An 18,560-nucleotide genomic window follows, 5' to 3' on the forward strand; every position below is an offset into this window, starting at 1 on the left:
TGTCCTACTGTGCCTTCTGCAAGACCTGGTTTAATTTAATTAACGCTGTCAACTTTAAACAAACACACAAAGGAGAGAGAGCGTGAGAGCAAGAGAGAAAGAGAGAGAGAGAGAAAAGGCATAAGGTACTAAATTGGAGTTGTGATCAAGGTCAGGGTCAAGGTCTATAGTATGTCTTATCTTTCCTAGCTTTCGTTATCTACAATGCTAACGTTTGCTTCTGGTATAATAATAATAATAATAATAATAATAATAATAATAATAATAATAATAATAATAATAATAATAATAATAATAATAATAATAATAATAATAATAATAATAATAATAATAATACAACTAAATCAATAACGTTGGCATATATTGCAAATGTTAATTGCTTTATGTTTCATGTATTGACACTACTATCTTGAATTTTTGCTGGCCATTTTGGATGGTAATCTCAACGTGCACTCTTTGTTTTGTCACATTTCAGTTTCAATCGTCTAAAATGAATCACCATAAGAGGAGCACAGCAAGAAAATTATACAACATACTAATGTTAGCCTAATGCTCTCCTCTCGTGTGATTTAATGGTTTCTCAAAGTAAATCAGTGACTCAGCAAACCAAATTTGCGTGGAAAGAAATGACAAAAAATGAACTTTAATATAATACAAAGGCAACCTCCATTGGCCAAACAACCAACGTGGCTTTTACCATCAGCAGTGTGCAGTTGACACACTTAACAGAGTTGAATCTTGTCTAAAAAAAATCAATGGCCCCCACACGCTCAGTGTGCTGATGACAAGATGTAAAGATGAGACAGAAGTTCTTTCTTAAAAAAATCATTAGTATTTTTTGTCTAAATAGCAACAACGATTTTCCAGAACATTATTGTCCAGTCAAGGTTAAGACCATTTCGTATGAAACCTTATCACGTTACAGAAAACAAATAAACACTGTGCTTCAAAACACAAAAGCCACCAAAAGCATCAATCTGTGAAACAATTTGTGCTTCCTCTTTGCTTTCCTACACTCAAGCGCGCGGATGCAAGCGCGCACACACACATGCACACACGCGCACACACACACACGCGGATGATGTAGGCCCAGAGAGGAAAGAGCGCAGGAAGCCGGGACAAAGCAGGCCGAGGTCACAGAAAGCCGGACTCCTGCTGAGCCAAATAGGCAGCTGACACCATGCGCATTCAGCAGTCGTTAAGTGATGATTAATGAGGTCAGTGTTGAAGAATAAAAATAACTCTACCAGCTAGTTTGATGGAGACAACAAACAAAAAATCTCTACATGCATAAATAATGAAATTAAATGATGAAAACGGTCAAATAAAACCGGTTGTTTCCAGCAGTCACCAGCCCAAATAAAACCGCTTTCAAATGGCAAACAACGGCAAATGTCTCTCAACACACACACACAAAAAAAAAGCTTGCAGCAGCCGCCTTTAGTTTGAATTTACCAGAAATACTTTCGCTCATTGCTTACAGATTCACTCTCACGTAAAATATAGGATTATTTTACCTGCCTATGGCTACAATCTTCTTTTCAAGATGACAAGATTATCAATTGAGAAACAATTGTGGAGCAAATCAAAGAAAATCCATGAATTTGTGGAACCAAAAGTCCAAAAGCGAAACACCACGAGCTTTAAAACAATACAATCACCAAGTCTCTCTCGTTGAATATTCAATTAAATCTTAAAGTTACACCTTACTGCTTCATAGACAAATATTCACACATCATAAAATGGTCACATTCAATGCTAAAATCAATTGAACTTGGAGAACAAAGAGACAACAGGACGCAGTTTGTCATCCTGACACTAACCTCGTAAAATTAGCGCGCAACCTTATGTGCTGTCAATAAAGGTTTTATGCAAGTAAATGTATTTTTCTCTCTTTTTTTGAGACACATTTTTTTTTAAAACCCAAATAATAATAAACAGCCTTGTCTCATCATTCAGTCATCGAAACAAGTCTGTGCTGCTCTCTGGCAAAAGCAGCTCAGTGATTATCAACTACTACTTCTCTAATAACACATCCTTCAAGTAGCAATCATACAGAGGATTGTTATCACTTACTGAGGATGGCAAGCCTGGAGGGACCTTCCGTACTTTTTTGGGATGAAGTTCTGAAAGGAAATAGGCAACACAATAAAACAAATAAATGAGAGTTTAACATCCGCATTTCTTTTAATAGGACAGCTCTTGTTTGGATTGAATCGATTTGGCAACGAGGAAAGAGCAAGGACACTTCTGCAACTGCCTGTCAATGTTATTTACAAAGACTGCAAACAATGGGAACAAAACAAGATGCGGAAAATATAAAAGACTCACTACGAAAAGGCAGGCTAGATTCCCCCCCTTTTGCTTTGATAAAAGAAAACAGGTTATGTTTATATTATTTTGTATTAGGACAGTGTTTTCTATTCTTTCAAAGGGAGCAAAGAAGCAGTCCATTAACTGGGAAGGAGAGACTTTGATGGAAAAAATGAAAGAATTTTTTTGGGGGAGATTGGCCCAGGACCATTTGTGTGAGTATGTGTGTGCATGTGCGTGTGTGTGTGTGTTTTCCGTGTCCTATCAAGGCAAACAATACCAAGGCTACACTTGAGCATTATTGTCCCGAATGTGGTTCCTTTTTCTAACGCACTTACAAACTGACATGTCAGAATGGCGACACATACAAAAAAATAAATACATGAATACATAGATAAATAAAAGACAAATCTCATATTCTGGCACAGCATATTTAACAGGTAATTCACATTGTATTTTGCATTGAAAAGGTTTTCATTTTTGTATTTCAAACTGGTCACAATGGAGTCAGCACTTGTTATTATTATCAACATTATTATTTGGGAAAACTGTAGCATATGAAATCAAATCAGGAAGTAACTATTACCTTAAGCCTTGACTCACTAAATGCTAACGTAAACTCAATCAGTGGTGTATTATGTTGAGGAGGAATTTGATTACTGAAGCATGCCCAGAAATCCCAGATAGATAAGACACTTAATTTGTTTTGATTACCTTTGAACATGACTGTGGTTTCAGAAAAAAAAATCTTTAAGGTAGAAAGAGGACAATTACAGAGTAAAACAAACACTTGATAGCAGAAATATAGATTTCTTTTAATTGTTTTCCATTAATATGTATGTTTTTTTGCAGATCTATTTTCTTATCCAAATGGTGATATTGTCCTCCTATTATTTGAAGAAAATGCAAGTAAATTTTTCTTCTACTCATGGATGCTCTAGAGACCAATCAGTTGGTTTATGGTGATTTTTAATTATTCTTGTTTGCTTTTTTTTTTGTTGCGGACAAAATCCTTACTTTATTTACACAATTCACTTTACGTTACGTGCCCCTAAATTCTCTACTTGTGCCCCTAAAATTTCAGGTAAAAAATAGTTAGACTAGATACTGCATAATATTAAAAATATAAAAATGTCAGGCTTCATTTCAGTGATATAAGATATACGCGTGTAAACAATCACCAGCAATCTGAAGGTAACCATAGTGACAGACTTTATGCGACACAATCTATATGTTGTTGGTGTTTTATGTAGAAAAAAAGTAACGTGTACAAAAATCCTTTATCAAAAGCACAGTCTTACCCATAGAGTCCATTTGCAGTGGTCTCCTGCGGGGGTTGGTGCCATAATGCTGGTAGTACTGACCAGGCGGCTTGGTGGGCGACGTGGCACCAGGACTCCCCAAACCCATTTCACCGCCCAAAAGTGTCTGGTCCAGATGCAGAGTGGGACACAAAGAAAGGCAGTGTTAATCCAACCATTTTGTCTGCAGTCAAAAAAAAAAAAAGTCTGCATAACACAAAACAACCAGACAGTCCAAGCAAAACAAAAGTGTACACTTTAAGAATTGTATTAAACAGTGCATAGTTATTTGGGCATGTGTTCTGCACTTCTGTATGATTGTCCTCAATGTTGTGAATACATTTCAGCTTCAATATAAATGTCCAGACATTGAATCTCACAAGTTGTTTATTCAGACAATAACAGAATACTGAGAAATTGGACATTTCTGACCCAGAACTAGCAAAAGTTTACTAGCGCTCTGAGCTCATCATTTCTGTGAAGCAGCCTGAGCTACTGCTGCACTACACTCGAGGGGGAATCTGAATTCTAAATTTTAATTAAATAAATATATCAAGTGTATTCATCTGTATAAGTGATCCAAGACACCGACAACTATGCACAAAAGCTCTGTTTTTATTTGTTTGTTTGTTTCTTTTAAGCCTGCCGTCTCAGCTAGAAGACTTGGATGTTGCTTAGAAGTTCTAAAAGGGCTGTTTTTTAAATTGGACTGGTTGCTAAAGAGATTTTAATCTTTACCTTTAGTACTTTTAAGTTTTCATTCAAGCAAAAAAAATCAAAGCACTCAAATCACTTTATCTAATGCTGCCAGGACTTTCCCCCGGCAATAAAAATTGAAATCATACCACCAATACAATTGGAACATAAATGGAACAAAACAAAGTCTTTATAGTAATCTCCATTTTGAAAGTATAATAGTAATTCTATGACACAATGGCAACGCCTACTACTACTGCGGCTACTACTACTACTATTAATAATAATAATAATAATAAGGATAAGGCAAAAAGCTAGACAAAGAAACTATAAACAACGGGAAAATACATTCGAGCATTTTGAAACTATTTACAGTACCTCCATGGATGGAACATCATTGCCGAGACTCAGAATCTAACTTCTCCTCTGTGCTGCTTCTTCCCTCCTCTAACTGTGACCCTGTTTCACAACTCAGACTTTCCAAACACCTCTCACATTGTCGCTCTAATTAAGTTCAATCATTCTGCAGCAACAAGTGCCGGCTGGGCTGATCAGTGGAAGAGCGAAGGCACAAATAAGACACAGAAGGAAAGATGGATGGGAACTTTTTTCAGAGAGGCATAAAAAGTTAGTGACGAATAAAGAGGTGAAAAAGTGACCCTCCTCCCTTCTGTAAATAGAGTGTTCCACTACTCTGTTAAATTGTAGATCCCCCCTCCCGAACGCCCGGCTTTGTCGTGGAGTAATTAGCGTGCAGTGTGTATAAAGCAGAGAGTGGAGGACTGTATTTGTGAGGTAGCAGTGGATGTTTTTCAGACTAATCTGAATTCTGATCAGCACGTTGGTCCTCTCTGTGGTTGAAAACAAGAGTTAGCTTGGCACCGTTGAGCCAAGAAAGGCTTTTCTCATGCTAAGCAGGGTCTAAGTAGGCCAATTACAGGGCCAGCCTCGGCCTCCGTGCCATTCTCCTGCTTAAAACAAAAGGGTCCTTGTCTTAAATAAAGTCAGCCTCACACACAAGAAGGAGTCAGACACAAAGGCCCAAACACACACACACACACACGCCATCTCGGTCATCTTTCGCCGTGAGACCGTGTGTCATCTTGGGGTAAAAGGGGGTTCCCAATAAAACAAAAAGAGTCTCATTGATTGTGGTGCTTTTCTTTCTTTTCTTGCTTTTCTCCTCTCGTACTTGAGCGCTGAGCCAGGCCAGACGGTCGCCGTGGCAACTAGACGAGCTGGAGGAGAGACAAAATACCCATCTGTCTGTCTGACTGTCTCTCTTTACCTGTTTGTCTCCGTGTCCTTACTTGTAATATACTGTACTCAGTAATGTCACTCTGGATACCAAGTAACAAAGCGAGTTAAGTGCTAAGTCAATACGTAAGTATGGCTTTCATTCACATTCTGACCAGGGGTGGTGCTAAGGGGCTGGGACAAGGCAAGCGGCTATTACTTATGGAAGCAGCCCAAACAGACAATTGTATTTTCCCTTACGGAGGCAGCACTTCACCACCAAGCCGCCAAATATCAATAAGTGTGCGGATCCAGCGTGTGATGCATCCAAATCAATCGATACGCGATATCGGTACTCGTTCATCCCTACTCACGTATACAAAATGGACAAATTTCATATTGATAACTGTAAAAAATAAAAGATTTTGACACGGGTATCACGCAAGATCGTTACCATCTGTTAGCATAAAAAGGACATTTGGACTGTGATTGCTTGCACTCGGTTGTATATACTTTTATAGATCCCATTAGTTTATGTGCACCACTTGCGCCGGTTCATTTGTACATGTAAATGACATCAGTGCAAAATGTTTGAGCAGTCCCCTTGTTTGACATCTAGTGCGCCAAAATATTTAGTGGAGATTTGGGATGTGCATGCATGTGACACTCATGCATATGCACATAATACACACACAACAGTGGAGTCTGTTTCTTGCAGAGCTGACTGGGCTTTTCGTGGCCAGCTGCTCACAAAGAAGGAAAGAACTAAGATAGATTACCAGAGAGTCCGGGAGGGAAACGCACAAATACAGACGCACTGCGAGGGACACAGATGAGTGTCTCTGCCATGACACTCATCGAGACATATGGCTGAATGCAACTCACAGAGTTCTGTGAATCTGACCTTCAGTGATTAGGCTTGTCATCTTGCTGAAGCAGTGAGAATACTTGATGGGTGTGGTTAGAGGAATAACAAAAAGAAAATATACGGAAGTCGCTTTTGGCAATACTTAAACGGATGAATTTCTCTCTCTTTGTGTTTTAAGAAGAACAGAATTACAATGTGCCAAAAGCAAACCCTTTGGCAGCTATCACTGTAATGACTGCGGATGCACAAATTTATCGACCAGACCTACTTTTTTTTTTTTTTATGTCACCTTATGTTGAATATGCAGATATACATAAAGAAAGTCATTTGTCAAGTTGTGCAGTTCAAGTAAAAATAATGTTGAGTATTGAAGTCAAAGTAAAGTCTAAAGTCAAGTCATTCATAAATTTTAGCCAAGCGATTTGAGTCCTAAGATTTTCTGACTTAAGTCAAGTCATGTGTGTGTGTGTGTGTGTATATACTATATATATTTTTTTTGCATGAAATGTTGAGAGAGAGTGAGAGAAACATTGCAAGGAAATACTGATCAAGCATCAGCACACCTGTACGCCAGCTTTGCTCCAGCTGACACACACTAGCGCGCATGCAGCCCCCCCACACACATACCAGCACACGCACGCACACACAGGTTCCTGAGGGATTCAAACCCTGAGGCATACCAGAGAAATTCAAACCACCAGAAACCAACAACTCACCATACTCAGGGCAAAGACAGTGTAACCACAAATCTTACCCAATTTGCCCCAACCGCAGTTTAAAAGCTGATTTAAATTAATTGAATTCAATTGATTCAATGACAGCACAGTGTGGTAACAGTTAGCACGGATGCCTTACAGTCAAGTGGTCCTAAGTTTAATTTTTGGCTGGGACAAGAGTACAACTCTACAGTATGGCAGCCTCACACACATCTGAAGCGGTCTGGTTATTTCTGGTTCCTGCTTTACTTGCCTCCTTCTCCCCTACCACATCTACCTTCTCCTCTCTCGAAGACCAGCGCCACCTCATCACTGTCATGACTATGGTCACCCAATACTACAAAAAAAAAACTAGGGTCCAGCACGCTTGCGAGCCCCGTGGGGACAAGCGGTACAGAAGTTTCAAAAGGCTGATGAAGACTTGCAGCTAGTAGTGCTGACAGAAGTAACTTTCTTTCAAACCTGTTGACACAAAAGTGACAATTTGTGCCACCCCTAGCTAACACCCACAAACACACACATGACCCCCCCCCCCCACACACACACACACAAGCATCAGTTCAAAGCATTATCCTTAATAAGTTGGATGAAAACTAGAATTTTCTGAAATAAGAAAACTTGGAACCTAAGGATCAGATTCATAAGAAAATCATATTTAAACATTATTTTAATAAAACATTAAGATAATATTTATGTTTTGAAGGGGCCTAGATAACAATAATTACTATATATAAACGTTGCTGCATGTTTAATTTAATGAAGATAAATGTTTGTTACGTGGTTGTAAAGAGACTAGATAAGTCATGTTAAACATAATGTGAAATGAAGCCGTAATATGTCTGTAGTTTATGTACTTGCCAAAATAAACAAATCAAATCATAAATGTTTGTTTTAAAGTCTTACATACTGGAGTTCAAAGGGCATTCTAAATTTTACTCCAATCATCCTTTCAGTAATGCTTCTCCAAGCCAGAGTCCCATTTCTGAATTTAAATATAACATGCACTACTCAGTACAAAAAGAAAACAGCGGAACAACTTTTTGGTTCGAGCTGTTTAAATCCAATTCTGTTTTGCATGCAGTTTGTCTCTTCTGTAGAAGCAAAAAAAGGACAGTGAAACTCAACAGGGAACTGGGTGGCCGTGACATTCCTAATTACTAATAATAGAGAACATATAAATGTTGTCTTGTTGTTCTCTGTTTTTACCATTTATGTGCTATCCAGTAGACATGAGCATGTTTGCAAACATCCTAACCAAAGAGGTATGGAAATAGAATAGTTGGACTCGTGGAATCGTGACGGTGAAATGATTTGTGATAAAACAAAAAAAAAAAGTAAATACTTGGTTTGTACCAAATCAATGCAAAAACAAAGAGATAAGGTTAAACCATTTTGACAGGGTTAAGGGGGTGGGGTAGTTTAGCACACCTCGTTTGGGCAGAGGTTCAATTTTCCCAGCCGCAAACAATAATTTAAAATCAGAGGACTGTACTATACGCATAAACTCCAGCATATAAAGAAAACTGATAAAAGCTGGACTTTGGATTGTAAATGACACATGTAATCTACTGGTAAATCTTTTTCAAAGTAGTTTCATGTAAAATTGGGTCCAGTGAAAAGCTTCAGATGAAAAAGAGGTTCACAACATGAAGCAGAAGACTGCAACCAAAAGAGCAATTTTAAATCACAATTGACCAAAGCATTAACTGGATGTTTTTTTTTTTTTGCCTTTGTTGATGTAAAATTGCTTATTGTAATCACTCAGCCATTCATGTTGCAATCATTCAACATAAAGTATTTGACAGTGTATTACGACTGCAAATGCCGTATCAGGCGGAAAATAAAACACCAGTCGGAAAATGTCTCACACTGAAAGTCATTAGGAACAACTTCAAAAGATCTACTGACACCTTTGCACTTGAATGAATATTTTTGAAACATTTGTGCCACTGGAGTTTTGTGGTTGAATGCATTTGTTAACATGAATTTGATTATGTGTATACATTAATACACAGTGTATATAGCTTGCCAAAAAATGAAATAAGTTTAAGAGCTTTAAAAAAAAAAAAAACGAAATTTAGTGGGGGTTAGATTAACCTAAAACAAACAACAAAACTTTTAATGCGTAAAAAAATAAAAATAATAACTTTCACAATCTTCAACAAACACCGAAGCCAAGTGCGAAACTAAAAGCTAAATTAACCCAAAACTCAAACAGTACAAATCTATTTGACTGCAGATTAAACTGAAGTCATTTGAATCTGCCAGCTGTCACCATGTGAGCTCATCTTCTCCTCTAAATGTTATTTTACTGTTTTTTTTCCTTCCTTTTATTACAAGGACAGAATTTTCACTAACAGCCAAGGATGAAGCCAAAGGATTTTGGACTTGTGCCCAGCATGTAAATTTATCTGCCATTTCCAAACAATTTCCATCAAGAGCCATTCAGACTGTGTGGAAGGATAATTTGACTGCAGCTCAGCAGGAAAATGGCCAGTGATGCATTAATGTTTGATTTAGTTAATATTTTTGTCCTTTACCATTTGTTGTAACCCCACATAAAGACCACAGCTGCATATAAGAGGTGGTCGTAAACAAAATATCTGGGAATCTATAACAAAAGGCGAGATTAATGGATGAATGGGCTCGATGGATGGATAGCCTGATACATGCACTATATGAGTGCTTGGATGGATGCATTGAAACCATCCATCCGTCCGTCCGTCCGTCCGTCCGTCCGTCCGTCCGTCCGTCCGTCCGTCCGTCCTTCCATCCATCCATCCATCCATCCATCCATCCATCCATCCATCCATCACATCAAAACAATCTACGGATAAAACAAATGTGAGTGACGAGATTTAAGACGGTTAAGTTCAAGTTAACATTTAATAGTTTATTCAACTAAATGTAGTTGTCAGCAGTGATACGTGAATATGATTTTAGACTAAAAACTTGCCCCAAAGCTTGTTTCTTGCGTTATGTGTTTTCTTGTGTATTTTCTTGAGCTTGTCAAGGCCATCCTACGTCCTCGCTACACAAAGGAAAAGCTCAAATCAAAGGCAGGAAGCTGTTTTTTTTTGTTCTTTTTTAACAGAAAACCCAAACAAGCCCTTCAAAGTCCACATTGGGAATTAAGGGGTGGGGAAAAAAAAAAGATTCTTGGATGAATTCCAATTCAATTGTAAACAATTCAGATGAGGTTAACGCATATTAGTAATGAACTGTTAAAAAAATGTAAAGATGGCTGAAAGAAAGAAAAAAAGCATATTGTGCTTTTTTTCATTATATAATTATGTAACACAGTACTATTCTTATCTAAACACACGTACAGTATATTCTGGTGAATATAGATGTCAGAGTAGAGCAGGAGTATACATATATCAGCAACCAACAACAACTACAAATCTACCCAAAGGGAATTCAACCACTTTTGGTTGCTACACTTTTATACTTTTACAACAACTGTGTTAATGAAAACCAATTTGATTGAGACATGTAAATTACTTGGTCATATCTTCTCAAAGTTGCGCAATAAAAATATGTTTAAGGCTGCGACGTGAGCTTTAAATACTTAACCAGCTAAATTATAAAATACAGTTATCTGCATAAAATCACAAACAATTGTTGTGAGCCAAACTGAAAATGAGAGGATGGCTGGAGTATTTTTGTTTTCATTTGAAACATGCAGAATCCATTGGCATGGTTTATCTTATGAAGGCATTACTGCAGGTTTGTGTATAATGGCACCCTTTCAAATTACCACCACTTTCCCAGAATGGCATTCCCGCATTAAATAATTGCAAAGAACAGATCCATTTTCTTGACATATATTCACTCACTTTAGGAGACTAATGATGCCAAAATGGTGCACGACTCCTCCAAAACCGAATGTAACCAAAGCAAATGGTAGATTGTCAATACCCCAACCAAAGTTTCCAAAAGAAAACAGACCTTTTGTGTGTATGTTTAAAATTCAAGTAGCATCTGTTATATTGGCACTGTTATTGGGTATAGTATTATTCCACTTTCAACCATAAAACGCTCCATTGCAAATGAAAGGTGTAGTGACTAGAGGCATCTGTATCTTTCAGTTACCGAGCGGTTAAATAAAACGATCTAATGTCCCTCAGGGATCAATGAAGCTTCATTCAAAGCGCGAACCACTGCTGAAAAGGGAGATATAATACATATTCATTACGCTTTCTAACATCTTTTCATTCCACTGACTTTCACAAGGACATACATCCCTTTGATAAGCTTTAATTGATTAAACCCATAACGTCGTTCTCAGGCAACACAGCGGACAGCATGACTATGATGAAACCTGTGTAACATCAAACTAGCATCTGTACATTTTCTGAACTTGTATTTTCTAATGGGTGAAGTATAGTTTGTAAGCACTGAGCTGAATTGATTTTTCAACATTACAAGTCTTCGCCCCAAGAAACCGTCTTCAATAGTCTACATACAACATGCTTTGTAGTTTATGTAAAACTTTCATTTATTACATAGAATCAATAGCTTAATACAATTGAAATCTGCAGCTATAAAAATACAATGTCATTTATAAAAAACAATATCTGACATGTGCTCGGCATGTTTACCTGTACCATCATTAATAGTCTTTAACCACTTCCATTTGATCATAATGTCTGCTATTTAGCTGTGTTATGTTTTCTTTTGAGCTTTCTTGTAATCTGTGTTAGTCTATTGTGCCTTGTGTAATAGCCATTATTTTAAATTGTTCTAGCCCTCTCGTGTAGTCCCATTAATTATTTGTGATCCCACCTTTCCAACTTTAAAGGTTTGTCTTTGTCACTGACTTTCAGATTGTGCACTTCCTTCTATTTATTTATTTTCCGCAGCAGTGCTTTAAATGATAGCTTTGGAAGTTAAGCTAGTTGCAATATCCTCAATTAACAACCACAACAACAACATATGCAATCTAGATTTTTGCATACAGCATAAAATACTAAATTTGATCTCTTTTACTGACCTGGTGGCAGTGCGGGTTCGATTCTCGGCCATATGAGTATGAACTCCTCTCTGATTTACCTGCAGACAGGAGAAAAAAAAAAGAGAGTATACAGTTAGAAGATGACACGTGTTATTGTACAAAATGTAAACAGAGTGCTCTTTTCAAGTCACTATACAGTTAAAGCAGATTGACTCATTCTTAATCTAACTAAAAGGAAAAATCAGTCAAAAGTACTCCTTGGTTCCAATTTTATTAGTATTTTTTTATTATTATATAATATACTTTAATACGCAGCAATGACAACGTGTATTCTATTTGTTGATGATCAGGTTCCAAAAGGTTTGACCTGCCTTCTCTGAATATTTTGTTGACATAAAAAACGACAACCACCTATCCCTTGGCTCCTCGTATGCAGGCCAAGTCCTGATCACACGTGACAGGGAGGCACACCATTGGCAGGTAACCGACCACCATTTTTATACACAATTTCACTATGTGTGGCTGGGCAAATAGAGGCATCTGCAAATTGAGAACATGTACAGACCACCGCAGCGTATTGCCAAAAAAAAAAGATAATTTCCCCTCAAGCTTCTGAACAGGCGTTCCTGCTCTCGTCGGAACTGTGGGACCACTTTAAGCCTATTTTTACCACGCAAACCTTTTTGGATAAAGCCTTAAATCTTCAGCCAGTCTAAATATCAAACCACTGCTAGTGTGTAATTACATTCTGTGGTTGGTGCAGCCATACGCGATGAAATGAAGGCGTTTTATAGTGAGCGTGTGTGGAGGAAAATGAAGCGTGTACATGGTGAAGGGTTTGAATCAGACATGTATGGATGGGGCTGAATACATGCCAACATGGTAGTCGATGCAGAAGAGGTTGATAATTAGAGGCGTAGAAAGTGGGGATGTGGTTGACAGTGTGTACGCGTGTGTGCATTTGCGCTGCTGTGTATGTGACTGATCCAGGGGCCTCAGCTTCAGCTACCACTGATGCCAGCTGGACTGGTTTGGCACATATACAAAGACCCCCCCCCACCCCCCCCCCCCTTACCCCCCAGCCCTTCCCACCACACACACATACTAACAATCACTGGTATACAGACCCACACATGCAAATGTGTGCAATACACAGTATAGCCTGATATACAGTGTGTGTGTGTGTGTGTGTGTGTGTGTGTATATATATATATATATATATATATATATATATATATACATATATATATATATATATATATACATATACATATACATATATATATATATATATATATATACATATACATATACATATACATATACATATACATATATATATATATATATATATATATATATATATATATATATATACATATTTGCGCATGGCAAAGAAAAATCTGCCAATTCAGGACCCCCTACACACACACACACACACGCACACACACACACTCGCACACACACGCAAACACTGCTATAGCATAAATATTCAAAAGCATTAAAAATTACATCATTACTACCAGTTCAACACAAAGGCTATCATAAAGCATTCAACTCTCTTTTTTGTGGTATTCTTAATTTAAATGCATGGCCCTTGAAGACAGAGATGTCCACATTTATTTTATTTTATTTCTTTGCATTATTTAGATTTTGCCAAATGAATTGTTTTTATGCCTGTATTTTATTTTTGCCTGCAAAAGGATGTGGTCTTCAATGTACTTATTGCACTTGTGAGGAAAATAAACAAAATGAAAAAAACAAATCCAAGGAAAAAGCAATTGGCAACCACCTAATCACACAATTCCTCACAAAAAAAACATGAACCAACCAGACAAACATCAGAATGGAGAAAAGCGATCACAGTCCAAAAAAACTGCATAAAATTTGAGTTGTTTCAGTGTCTGTCACTCTTCAATACAAAACACCTGGGGAAGTTTTACCAAACTTGTTTACTACGTAGACATTTTGCGGTTCCTCTGGCTTCTGATTCAGCCTTGTTCATAATAGAAAAAGTGCGGTGGATTTAAAACTGAACAAAGAGTATAAAACCTCAGAATGTTCTTTGACAGTTCAAGGTCAACTTTGTGAATCTCACCTCGAGAAAATAATCCTTGACAACAACTATATAAACATTTACTGTAACGTCTAACCCTGAATGTCTCACACCGACACAAACTCAGAAGGACGACTCCAACAACTGAAATGGCTTAGGAACTTGTTTGTGCCTCTGCCAAAACCTAGCACATAACAACTTAGTGCAGTCAGAACACAAAGCACGAATGAATCATGTTCCCCAATCAAGAAACATCATCATCTTTCAATGACAGACTCATCCATCATAGACTTGGCAGGACTTGTAAGAACACAACACAGATTATAAACATGCTACACTGGGGGGGTCTGACCTCAAAGATTCCTGAATAATTATCCACGGAAAAAGATTTACAAAGTGTGAGGTCCTAAAAACAATCAGGAAGTGGTTTCACATTAAAAAGCTGACAACTGTCTGTGCTTTTACTTTTCCCTCAAAGTCCCTTTATTTTTATGTTATTGTGACACTTCCTACCCTGTAAACTTAAAATGTATTTTGCAATTTAATTTGGGATTCAGGGAAACGATAGTGCTGGGAAAAATTCTCTTATTAGGGGCTCAGGTGACAAGAGAAAACTAGTTCTGTATGAGATAAATTTCAGTTTAGAATTTGTTACTGAAATCCAAGTTTGACGACACACACTGATCCCCCTTTCCACACACACGCACACACACGATGTATGTCATCATCTTAGGTGCGCTTTCCTTATGGGGATTCCTGGTGTTTTCCATCTTTTGACACAAATTAAAATAAAAAAATAATAAGAGTTAACATCATTCATGAACCTGATTTTGCTAATCTTCTCGAGAATCCAATGGTAACATTAGACCGAAACAAACTCTCTGGTGAACACCCCCAGACAGAGCACTGCTTGAAAAAAGTGTGCTGGCTGCAAAGGTACAAAAGATGGAGGAGGGGAGGTCAGTCCACTGGGCTGCATAATGCCCATAGAGAAGTCGGTGAGCAATGAGGACCAAATCCCTGCTAATCCACAATGCCGGGAGACACATAAGTTCCCTGGCAAGTTGAGAGGAACCATGATACCCAGCTCGGCTATGAGCTAACACCAGACGCTCCCTGAACAGGCCTTCATTTACGAAAACGCTTTCATGAATGTGCCACATCCTCAACATAGAACCACAACAAACAAAGCAAAGCAAATACTTGATGTGTGTGAATGTTTTGTAATGTTTTCCTTTTGGACCTCAGACCATCGTCTGATGTAATAACTGCAATAATAATAATGAGAGAAACTGTGATGGAATTTACGCTTGTACCTTTTCCCCCCCATCTTAACAGTAAAACAGAAAATAAGTAAAAATAAATCTGTTATCTAACATCTCGTATTTAGTTTCACTCTCGAAAAATATTGGTTATTATAAATATTTTATTTTAATGGAAAGAGGGCAACAATCTTTAATGAATGTTGAAAACAATATTATCTCTATTTTACTCAATCATATCGGACGCATCTAGTTTTATTTCAAAAGTTCACTCTTTAATTTTACAAGAACGCATAAACTGCACGGTTGCCCCCCCCCCCCCCCCCCGTCCCCCTGACATTCATTGCTCTTAATCAGAATGAAGAAAAAGATGCTGCAGGATGAAATTGCTCACAGAATCAACGGCAATGTCGAGGCTCTTTCTTTCCAAGCTTGAGAGATACGTCAAGTCTTTGTTGGTGTGAAAGGAATCATTTAGAAGACATGATCTCTTTTGACATGCATATAATGAGTCGATTTGAATAAACAATATGACTAATAGTGTGAGTTGCCGAAGTGATGGCAAAAAAATAAAAAGAGTAGAGAAGAGAGATAGGGTGGTAAAAGGGGGAGGAAGATGGCTAGAAAAAGGGTTTAACTCCTTGTTTCGGTGCGTGTGTGTGTGTTTGTGTGTGTGTGTGCGTTTGTGTGTGTGTTATGGGGGAGGGTGTGATGGTTGCTCTACGCAGACATGAATCATTCCAAGCGATTCAAGCGTTTCCATGACATCGCTGGGCACCGGTCCAGAAGTTTCCCCAAAGTCTAAAAGGTAGTGACACACTCACACGCACACACTCGCACGTGTGTCACGCACAAGCAGACAACCTGAAACTCTTTTGGCATTGAAGTTGCATCTATGTATTCCCACAAAAAGCATAACATTTATTTGGAACCAATGTTAATTTAACAGACGACGGACGATGAGTAACCCGCGTCTAACAGACATCACCCCTGCACCCCCCCCCCAATACTCCCAGCAGGCATTTTTCTCTTGGCACTGGAGCGACTGAATACATCAAACAGATGAACGTATACGAGCGTCGAGAACGACTCGAGAAGTTGCACGCCGTAACCACGTAGCCCGTGACTGCTGCCACTAGCCACACGGTATTATTTGGGAGGATGTCACTGATCTCGCCGATCAAATATTTCCAGTCCAGGTTCCCGGGGACCTGGCAAAAGGCGGGCTACCCTCTGTACCTCTTGGCAGTCAATCGTGTTATAGACTGCATTTATACTTTTTCATATACTTCCATAAAACATTTTGATCTTGTTAGGACTTAAGTTGGATACTCATTTTCCTGAAAGAGACTGAAAAGAATGTACAGTATATGTCTACTGAAAAGTTGAAAGGAATTAACATATATTGTCAATAAAAAAGGGAAATCGGAAAATTTTGAAGCCGCCAAGACAGTTGTTCTCTGTTTGTGCGAGAGGTACCAAATAGCAGTCCCCCCCATCCTGGATGCCAAAAAGTCCTCATTACCCATTCCAAACCTCATCCGAACACATAAAATCGACCCCTCCTCCACACCGGCAACAATAGACAAACAGCACAAACAACAAACGAGGCCACACTATACCGGCTTCCAACTATTTTCAAACTAATACTTCCAAGCTCTATTGTGTATTTTAAGAATGACAGAAAACATTGGTAAAAAAATCCCCATACATATATTTTTTGCAAATCGACAAATATTTTTTATCTTAATTTGAATTACACATGTTTCTTACATTAAAACAGTTTGGTGAAAATTATGTGAAAGCAAACCGTAATTATGCATAACGGGTAAAAATGTGTCGCTGTGTGTTGCTCTCAGACAAAACAGGGCTGCTGAAATGCGGCAGGCACTGCAGATTTTTGTTGGCGGGCTGACAGTGGTGTGTCGGTGCCAAGCCCCGGCGGCGGAAACGACTAAAAGACGCATAAGGCTGGCATTAGAGCCCCAAATCTTCTCCCCCCCCACCCTTACATCCCTCCTTCCTTTTTCTCCTTCTCTATTCTCGATCCATGGCATGGCATTTACTTTGGTTGGGGCCTGACTCCGTTTGGCATCACTCAAAGTAGTCAGGAAATTTATCAATCTGTCTTTGGTTTGCTCTGATCTTTTGGGAGGTGGGGAATAAACATGGCACCTGAAACTCTGCAGGAGGTTTAGGCAGACTATTGTGTTACTATATATATATCTTTTTAACTACCTTGTTTTTGGTAAATGGTAACCCTCTAGTCCTCATTTCATAATTGTTTCTGAATGAACATTTCACATGATTCCAATATTTCCAGGCTGTATATTTTCCTCACAATAATCATTGTCTTTGTCTTGAGGATTTTGGGCAGCACTTCCACCCAAACCTTGGACGCAACAGCATCCGGAGTTAACATCCACGAGGCACTAAGCCTTTGTTTCTCCAAAAACAAACAAAGAAAACATCATACTCTAATTATGCTCGCAAGACAATAAAACAGACCAAAAAAGAAAAATCTGCCATAAAACATTCAGGATTACCTAGAAATAAATGTCTGTGTGTGTTCGGAGTCTTTCTATTATTGATGAGACAATATTTAGCAGCAGAGTAAAGAAAAAGGATGCTAAATTGTGTCCTCGTATTGTGTAGCAAACAGATGACAACTGCTAATGCCGAATTGAAAAGGCTCTTAGAGATGGATTTAACACATTTTCTCTTGTCTTCGGGCTTGCGACGAATGGGAAATGACGCAGGCAGACAAAGGGAGAGGTAGCAACAAGAGGAAAGGTGTGAAATTTTGAATTAGCAGCACAATATGGTAAGTATTAAAGTGCGGCACAATGAGCAGCGCAGGCGACACGGCAGAAGGCAGCACGCTCACACAATCTGGCTAAATAAATACACACGCTTGTGACCTAGAAGCTTTTCATGTCACTAACGGGAGGCCCGAAACACGAGCGGAGCGTGTTAAACAATGAAAACAAATTCCCTTCTCATTTTATAAAATGTCCTTCTTGTATAAATCACTATGGCAGGAATTAAATCATCCATTTGTTTGCCTAGTATTCTTAATTAATATTTTTATGATTTAGGATGTATTTATTTAATATTTATTTTATAAATGTAATGTATATTTTGGTGAACATATA

At 38.2% G+C, this 18,560-nt stretch overlaps 1 protein-coding gene across 5 annotated transcripts in view; it reads right to left on the reverse strand.

Annotated features, from left to right (window-relative positions):
* Nucleotides 1–18,560, reverse strand: part of LOC133163222 (transcription factor 4-like) — a 117,686-nt gene that overhangs the window by 50,942 nt on the left and 48,184 nt on the right. For all 5 annotated transcript variants that reach the window (XM_061292885.1, XM_061292888.1, XM_061292886.1 and 2 more), the window contains exons 7-9: nucleotides 12,127–12,185; nucleotides 3,615–3,741; nucleotides 2,077–2,126 (exon numbers count right to left, since the gene is read on the reverse strand). In XM_061292885.1, the coding sequence (XP_061148869.1) occupies nucleotides 2,077–2,126; nucleotides 3,615–3,741; nucleotides 12,127–12,185 (236 nt within the window). The remainder of the gene's footprint in view (nucleotides 1–2,076; nucleotides 2,127–3,614; nucleotides 3,742–12,126; nucleotides 12,186–18,560) is intronic.

Source organism: Syngnathus typhle, linkage group LG12 (assembly GCF_033458585.1).
Source record: "Syngnathus typhle isolate RoL2023-S1 ecotype Sweden linkage group LG12, RoL_Styp_1.0, whole genome shotgun sequence".
Lineage (NCBI taxonomy): Eukaryota > Metazoa > Chordata > Actinopteri > Syngnathiformes > Syngnathidae > Syngnathus > Syngnathus typhle.